The sequence below is a fragment of the Hipposideros armiger genome, unplaced genomic scaffold (genome assembly GCF_001890085.2).
Source record: "Hipposideros armiger isolate ML-2016 unplaced genomic scaffold, ASM189008v1 scaffold_68, whole genome shotgun sequence".
Classification (NCBI taxonomy): domain Eukaryota; kingdom Metazoa; phylum Chordata; class Mammalia; order Chiroptera; family Hipposideridae; genus Hipposideros; species Hipposideros armiger.
The window spans coordinates 3,431,624-3,440,951 of NW_017731418.1; the positions used below are offsets into that span (position 1 = coordinate 3,431,624).

Below are 9,328 nucleotides of genomic sequence, written 5' to 3' on the forward strand. Positions count from 1 at the left end.
CAGGAAATTCGGAAGTCTCTTTCTTAAAATTCTCTAATTCTAAGGTGAGAAGAAGGTGAAGCACCTTAGTTGATAATTTGTCCCCAAAGGTGAAGAAGTGAAAGCAGTATTTACGACTCAGACTCATACTGCCAAGCATTTTTTTTTTCTCATTATTCAAGCTTACTAAATTCCTGATTATCTTACTTCACTAATAGAACTTAATCTAATTTAGAGATAAATACTGGAAGAAGTTGGTATCTATGGTTTGGGACATAGAAACCAAATCAAGATAGTGGCGCCTTTTTTCATGAAGTTGAGGGGAGGGAGGGAGGGAGGGAGAGAGAGAGAGTTTTAATGAAATTGAGTGTATGTACATAGAAAATCACCTGCTGTTGTTTTTTTCTACCCTAAGCAAAACAGACCATGGCAGCACCTTAATTACTTGAGATGACTTTCACACTAGGCCAGCTTTGCACCTCAGAGTGAATCTGAAGAACAGTTTTCCAATCATGGGCCAGGCATTGTTCTGGAAATGCCTTTATAAATGTGTTTAAATTTTCATCCTCAGAATAATCTTGTAAATAGGCATGTTATAATTCCCATTCTGCGAGTGAGGAAACTAAAGATCAGAGACTTTACTTGTGCCCAGGTTCACCTTAGTTAGAAATTAATGATATAGTCAGAATTAGATAGAACTCCTGGGTCTGTCATTCCAAACTTCTTATTCTTTTTATTGCCCTAATTTTCATAGCCTTCCATTCTGTGTTTGAGTGTTGGTTATCTACAACAAGGTTTGGGGATGAGGACATTAAGATGCCTACAGAACACAAACTTTATAAACTTAACTTTGCCTAGGATTACCCCTTTTACCATTAGCTGAATGAGACGGGGCTGGATCTAATGGGAATGTTGTGCATTTGTGTATTGTATCGCTGCAAACGTGAGCAGTGCAGCTTCTCTTTCTTTTTTTAAAGATTTTATTGGGGAATTGGGGAAGGGGAACAGCCAAGTTGTTGTCCTTCAATCTTAGTTGTGGAGGGCGCAGCTAGCTCAGCTCCAAGTCCAGTCGCCATCCGGCCTCCTGTCGGCAGCTCACGGCTGCTCAGCTCAAGGTGTCCTGTTCAGTTTTAGTTGCGGGTGGGCATGGCCTACCAGCCCATGTGGGAGTCGAACGGAAAACCTTGTTGCTAAGAGTGCATGCTCTAACCACTGAGCAATCTGGCCACCCGTAGGCAGCTCAGGGCAGCTCAGGTCAAGGTGCTGTGTTCAATCTTAGTTGCAGGTGGGCATAGCCCACCATCCCATGCGGGAGTTGAACCGGAAACCTTGTTGTTAGGAGCAGGTGCTTTCACCAGCTGAACCATCCTGCCACCTGTTGGCTGCTCAGCAGCATCTCAGCTGGGGCGCAGCTCACTGGCCCATGTGGGAATCAAACCAGCGACCCTGTTGCTCAGAGCTCACGCTCTTAACCAAGTGAACCACTTGGGCGGCCCTTTCTCTGGATCTTTGACGATGCATTTTAGTGCAATTGGAGTCATTCATTAACTCATTTATTCTTTATTTCTGATGACCTATTAGGTGTCAGGTACTATGCAAAAGGGTTTTTACTGTTCATTTTAAAAGTCACCGTGTCATTTACTACTATGGTGGGTAACAGGCCCAGTGGAGATAACGAAGAGCTACTCAAAAAATTACATCTAAGTCCAGATAAGTTTCCTGTTTATTAGTCACTGTTAAAAATACGTGAGTATGAAACTATAGTGGCTTTTCAAGTTAAAATAGGTTATTTAAGGATTATCTTTTATTGTGATTGCCTTTCTTTTCGGTATCTGTTATTTGGGTATGGCCTGGCCAGTCTAAAACACCAGTCAGAAGAAAGCTGGAAGAATCTAAGCTTCTAGCTTCCAAAGACTGAAGAAAAAATGATGAAAAGACGAGAGTAACTACTTTCTATATTTTTACATATTTGTATTATTAAAGTCTCTAGAGTGGCCATGTATTAGCTTTACAAAAAGGATGGAACCCTATCAAAATTACTTGATTTTAAAATGTATTCGTAGTAAGGGAATGTCCAGCCTCCTGGATGGCTGGAAGGCTTCTTCCTGCAAGAGGCCTGGTCCCTTCCTCGGTGGGCGCGCACAGTGGACAGAGGCGGTGGGCCCTCTCGTGTTGGTCCACGCTCAGGCCTTGCTGAAAAGCTGCTAAGGTGGAAGGCGTGAGGTAACCTGGGGACACGACTCTAGTCTCCTTAGCATATAAAATAACTCCAGTGAATGGTGCTAGAAATACTTGGTCAGGAAATTTTATCCTAAAATTATAACTTGTTCTTGATCCTAACTTTTGTGCCTAATAACAAATATTTGCTTAGCACATCCGGTATCCCGTTTATGTTAGGGGTTAGTTTTACTTTTTGATTAAATAAGGTCTTTCCAGGTTGAAAAATAAACTTTTAAAAAGATTATTTTATTTTGTCCAGAGGAAAATTTCCATTAAAGAAATGGAAACACCGTTTGACATACTAACATTCCTTCAACTTTGTCAAGGGAAGTAATTAAGCAGAATCGTGAAGGTGATAAGTGATGCTGTTGAGACAACAGTAAGGCCATTTAGACAGAACTATGAGAATGTGTGTTAAGATAACTGTGGTGTGCAAACAGTTTCTATTTTTTTTGCTTTTGAATTAAATAATCATCAAAGGGTAATGATTCTGCAAAGGTAGTCAGATGATGTAAATGATGTTTTTGGATTTTATCTAACATAGCTAACTTTATATATTGGGCTAAGTAAAAAGGCCTTTTTGAATCTGTAAGGTATTCCCAGACCTCATCTCAGGATTTGAGGAAAAAGTTGTTGAATCATTCTCTGAAAATAAAGACTGATTGTTTGAACTAGGAAATGAATAAAGTCATAAATGTGTGCGTATTGCCACCAAGTGGCAGAAAAAAGCATTGTTTGGCATAGCTGCTGACACACAGCCATTGGGAAAGATCAGAAAATAAAGGCACAATGTTTCGTAGGACCCCCTTTCATAGCAGCTATTAAACTCTGTAACCTGGCCTCTTGATGGTCAAAACTCTTCACTCACTTGAGTGGTGCATATTGACCAACTGTCCAAATTCAAAAATTCTTCTGTTTCACACCTCATTATAAACATGTATTTTAATTTTTCTTCTGTTGATTAGGTGGCCTTTTTTCTCATCCCCATTCTCTTTAATTTCCTTTCTATTGCCTGCATTCCCTTTTTTTGTACATATGCTTCTATTATATCACTACTGAAGTCTGTAGAAATGAAAATTTGGTTCATTAGCTATTTTTAGGGTGGTAGCAATATTGGGATTTTAAAATATGACTTCATCATATAAAATAATCTGTGTTTAGATTATATTGGATTTGCTGCTTTCTTGCATCACAACTTTTTTGAATAGTTGTAGAGTTGATTAAAAAACAAGGCTAGCTCACAGGCAGTTAAAGAGTTCATTTTTATTCTTTATTACATGATTGGAAAAACATTGTCAGTATAGAACCTTGGTCACTGTGTTTTGAGTGATTTTTTTTTTTTAATTTTTATTGGGGAATTGGGGGAATGGGAGCAGTGCTGGGGAATTGGGGGAAGGGGAACAGACAAGTTGCTGTCGTTTTGCTCTTCAGTCTAGTTTTGGAGGACGTTGCTTCACTGGCCCAAGTTGGCACCATCATTGCGCTCTTCCTGGGCGAGGCACATCAGTCACCGGCTTCTGGACGGCCGCTCACAGCAGCTGCTGGCTGCTCACGCTGGCTGCTGGCTACTGGCTACATACGGTAGCCCATGGCGACCCACTGCCACAGGAGCTGCAGCCTATGCCGTCGCCGGCGACTCACAGCAGCCCAGCTCCAGGTTGAGCTGTTGTTCAGCATCTTAGCTGTAGAGGGCAGTGTCACTGGCCCTCACATGTGGGATCTGAACTGGGGCCCTCTGGCGTCCCAAGCCAGTTCTTAACCATCGCGCCACTCAACTGGCCCTTGAGCGATGTTTTATACCCTGTTGCATGGCATTTTATCCTGGTACTCTTGAGAGAACCAGCACTAACCGGTCTTTTACAGTTCTTACCCTCTATTTTTCAGATGTGAAATAAAAGTACCTTTTATGATAACTTGTTGAGGTTTGACTACTATGTTTGGTACACTGTACGCAAGCACAGCTCTGTGAATTTTATAGTTGGTATACGAATTTACTAAGGAGTCTTATATCCGTGTTCAACAAAATACTAATAGACAAGTTTCCAAAACTGATGTCTTCTCAGCCTCCTGAGAGCCTGCCAGCTAGGTATTTGAGTCTGTGCCATGGTAAGCATTGGGTAGCTCCCAGCATCAGAGGCCAGAAAGCTCCCTGGGGTAGACTCGAATTGAGCCAACCCCAGAACGAGCCCAGCCAATCCAGGCATCCCTCCAAACTTGGAGTGACTTGGAGCTGAGCCCACTGCCTCAGCTGTGACCTCTGTGTCCACGGCCACAGAGAGTGTGCAGGCATGAAAGCTGCTCTAATGGTTTAGACAAATATGACAGGACTCCGCAGGCTTCCCTCCTCACTCAGCTTGACCCCTAAGGGTCTGATTGGTCTGCTCTCCCCTTACCTCTGGCTTCATCTGTTGTTCTTCCTCCTCTCTACTCCAGCCACCCTGGTCTGTTTGTTGTGTCCCCTCTGTTTGCTGTAGTTCTTCCTACTTTAGAGCCGTTGTATTTGCTCTCCCTCTGCTGCAGCGCTCTTACCCCCAGATACCCATGGCTTTAGGTTGTGACTCAAGGTCACCTTTCTAAAGAAGTTTTCCCTGGTCACCGGGTCTTGGACATTTTAAATACCCCTAAGCAGGAAGCAAACAAGAAGTAGGCATTACTCCCTTTAGGAAGACCTGAGCGCCCAATCCAGCCCGGGTGTCATGGGTGCATACACACAAATGTGCATGTGTACAATTTTTTTTAAGTCTGCACATTTTTTACTTACAAAGTGTTAAAAAGCATAAATTAATGGCCAAATTTTAAAACTAGGAATTTCATATAAAATTTGATTTCAGGCATCTATTGAACAATTGAAGGGTGTGACCAACATGAGGGCCACATGCCCGCAACTCAGCAATGTAAGTGAGCGGGTGTATACTCACGGGACTGCCATGCCCGATGGTTTGCTTATCATCAGAGTTACACACCATGGCTAGTTATTATTACATTCAAGCTCTTGTTTTTCTTACAGTGGGCTTAAAAGAATTAAGAAAAAATTTCCCGTACTCATAACTATACAAAAAGTGGGAATTACCTTAGGGGTATGTATTTTAAAAAAGAAGGGAGGGAACCTATTTCTTTGGGTCATTAAAAGGATAATCCTGTTTATTTATTGTACATGTGGTTCATCCATTTATATTCTACCTGGTTGCTATTTCAGTTTACTTGGCTACTATTGGAGTAAGTATTTGAATTTCAGGCCCCTTAATGAAACATGGCATAAATGTTATAAAGTATGTACAGATCAGTGTATAATTGAGCAAAAGAAAATTATAGCCTACGTAAGGACTGGATTGATGGTCTAAACTATGTAAAATATGAGGCTTGAGCTCGGCTTTGAAATAGGTATGTTTTAATTGCTAAACAGATTATAAGGAAGTATTCTAGGTGGGAAGAGTTTGTGAGGGCAGGTTTTTGGGCAATTAGCAAACCAAACCTATTGGTAACCTAGGAGTTAAAAGGATACAGTGTATGATTCTTTCAGTCATCCACATGACCAGGTGTTCAGGGTGTAAGGTTTTATATAAAGCACAGCGATTCATTGTTCCATTTTGCTTTTAATTCTGTTTAGCTTTATTACTATTTTGAAAGTTTCTACTTAGGGTATCACTCTAATTCTGTTTTCTAGGTTAATTACCCAAGAAAGTGTAATATCTGTAGCAATAATGTCATTCATTAATAATATATCATTTTGAGTAGACCTCATTCAGTAATTGTATATTCTGGGGTGGTGTATCATGTTTTGTACATTGGATTTGCTGAACTCTAATAGTTCAGAACTCCAAGCTATTTGAAAATTTAAAGAGCGGTTCCCTGCTCCAACAATTATCCAGTCTAGCTGAGTGCATCACTCCAGTACAAATGAGCCTTACCTGAACAGATGGAGTCGTTGTGGAAGTCTTGATTTCTGTGCTGTTGATATGATTATTTGCGTTGTAGAAGACTTCCCCAAAATGCTTTTCTTAGGAGCTAACTTAGTGCAGTTCAATATGATTTTACATTCTTATGTTCAAGACAAGGAAATGCTTTCTTGAATCTGATTGCATTCTTTTTGTTATGTTTCAGGTTTTTTTGCCCTCCTCCTTGTGTGTATCTTATGGGCAGTGGATGGAAGAAAAAAAAAGAACAAATGGAGCGTGATGGCTGTTCTGAACAGGAGTCTCAACCATGTGCATTTATTGGAATAGGAAATAGTGACCAAGAAATGCAGCAGTTGAACTTGGAAGGAAAGGTAAAGCAAGGCTAGGTTGGCTCCCCATATAGGGCACCATCGTACCAGAATGTATTGGGTTGTTGGAAAAGTCATGACACATTTTTGCAACGAAAAACATAGAAAAAAAATACATCATGACTTTTCCGACAACCCAGTAGTTTCCTTATTTGTGTTTGTGGTGGCGATTTTCTCGCCCAATGGCTATTGGTAGCAATTTTTTGAATATATAAATGAGAACCAGAAATAAACTTTTCAAATACCTGTGGTCTAGTCATGATTCATGGAGCTCAAGCTGTTGACATCTAGTGGTGGCAACACAGTATGCTTCCTCCTCGGCTTGCTAGCAGTTTTAGCAGGCCATGAATCAGATTTCCACTGGAAGTAATAAATTTTAGAGGCTAAGGCCATTTGTCTGACAGGGGCATGATGCTCAAATAACAATGAAAATACGTAGTTCAATAATATTTTGCTATATTCCCTTAATCTTAGTCTTAGTCTTACACCAGATACAGAGTGATATAGATGACTTCTTAAAAGCATTTACTTGGGTTGTAAAGATCATAAATGTTACCTGTCCTCTGTGTGGAGTACAATGATGATATAGACAAGAACAGCTACAACTGGCTTTACTCCAACCTTTAGGGTTTTTCTTTAATTAATTTGCTAGGGAATGAAATTTATGAATTAGTTTTACTAATTGTATTTTATAAATTTAGAAAGCAGTCATTTCAAAATAGTTCTTTATTGACGTAGCATTTAACTATTATTTTGTTTTCCCTTGATAAATAAAACTTGAAGAATGGTTAGTTCTGATCTCATTGACCCACATGAATATCTTTTAAAATAGTACATAAAAAGCTATTTCATCACTCAGTAACTCTTTATTAAATATCTTAGTGTTTCCTCTGTTGTAGTTGGCTCTAGGGGTAGGGGTTGGAGGGTAACTTTGAGGGTGGTGAGCTAGGGGATTTGTACTCTCAAACTCAATTTTAGTCATTTTACAGATTATGAGCACGAGGAAGTCTTAATATCAACCTTCTTCAGATTTGAGTATTTTTATGTCATTTGTATCTTTATATTAATAATGTTTATCAGTAAGACTAGTTAACTATGTATTTCAAATTACGTATGCGATAAAACATTACAATAAAGGTTGTTTCATCTTTAAAGAAAATAGAGCAATAAAAAGTATTTCTATATTATGACCCTTGAGCCACAGTATATAAAGGATATAATTAAGTGGTGCGTTGATCTAGTAGGCCGTACCCATGCCTCATATGTTTCCCTCTTATATAGAAAGTCTCAGAGTTCTGCATCTCTACGCGTACATCTCGACGTTTGGTACTATGAACAAATAGTTAGATCACATGGGTAGTGAGAAGCCAGGATTCTGGCAACCAGTGTACATAACTGTGTTAACTGAAGGTCACTGCTTGCTTTAACCAATTCCAGCCTTCACAATTTTAAGGGAAGTAATACCAAACAAATTGCATCCCCTCTTGCCTTTCCCAGCCTCACTGCTTAGTATATCTTGCTTCAACTTCTATTATATCTTTTCTCCAAGCCCTAGAAATTTGCAGAAGAGGAAAAGAATACCTGAGCGCTCGAGCATTAAAAGGATTTTAAAAACCTACTAATAGGGTAGTACAATGGCTATAAGTCAAAATTACGTGTTAATATGGAGTTTGAATGAAATGCTATTAGCGAAGTCTATATGAAGTTAGACTTGTTGAGAGTCAGCATAAGGCATTCCAGGCAGAAAGAACAACATAATCATGTGCCTGGGGCATGAAGGTGTCAGGACCGGATCCAGGGAAGCGAAGAGGCCTGAGCACTAGGATGCTGAGCTTCAGAAGAGCATTTTACCCCGTCTCAGTGAAGCGCCATTCATTTAAGATAATAATAGTTTATTTTTCTTTCAACAATCTGTTCACTGAATGGTACAATTCTTCATTATTGAAAAGGAAGGAATATTTATTTTACTTTATTGGGTATTTGTATTTATTTTAATATTCATTATAACAAAGCTCTTGTATATGTAGCCCTTATTTTTATAAGGGTCATGACATTTGACCATATATTGGATCTGAGATTTCATTGAATGGTGTTAATTTGTTAAATATTCATTTCCTCCATTTTACATAGTTGGAGCTAGGTAAGCTATACAACATATGAATTATTTACCTAATGAGAACACTTGTGTTTTTCTTATTTTTAAAAATTATGTTCCCTATACTTCTCTTGCTAGCTTTGTTTTCTGTAATTCAAATTGTACAATTTAAATATTTCCACAACACTGTTGCAGCATTAGGTCAGGTCATTTTCATTTCAGGGTAAATGTTTTAGTTGTTTTTAAGTTAAACTGTTCATTATTTATAGAAAGATTTATTATATGCCATTTTTTAAGGATTTTGTTAGCTAATTTAGCCTTTTTTGTACTATGAAACAAATGTAACTAGTTTTTATTTACTTTCCTAAAGTCATAATACCTTTTTTTTGATTCAGTGACTTCTCCCCCCAGCCCGCCTTCCCCTTTTTTAATGAAATTTGACTAGTTTGTGGTCAGTGGCCTTATATAGTTATTTTTGTAATCATAGTTATAATAAAATTATCTAAGGTATTTGTTTGTTTTTGTTTTTTGTAGATTCAAACCGCTTACTTTTGTAATTAGGGGTATATTTCCTTTCTTTCCAAGGAGATAGGTGTGCTTGCTTTTCCCAAACAAAATAAAGTCCTTGGTGTATAGGCACAGCCTTCTCTGCTCTTTGTTACTTTCCTGTTTCCCAGACTTGCTAAGGGAGACTGTACTGGGTCTTCAGAGATTAATTTCTATAATTTTTATAGTTGGTTTTATCAGCTCATTTAAATTATTGCATTTAA

The 9,328-nt window shown here is 38.8% G+C and overlaps 1 protein-coding gene across 8 annotated transcripts in view; it reads left to right on the plus strand.

Annotated features, from left to right (window-relative positions):
* The window catches only part of RBPJ (recombination signal binding protein for immunoglobulin kappa J region), a 211,125-nt gene that overhangs the window by 179,530 nt on the left and 22,267 nt on the right, over window positions 1-9,328 (plus strand). For all 8 annotated transcript variants that reach the window (XM_019642406.1, XM_019642403.1, XM_019642409.1 and 5 more), the window contains one exon: window positions 6,301-6,466. In XM_019642406.1, coding sequence (XP_019497951.1) covers window positions 6,301-6,466 — 166 coding nt within the window. The remainder of the gene's footprint in view (window positions 1-6,300; window positions 6,467-9,328) is intronic.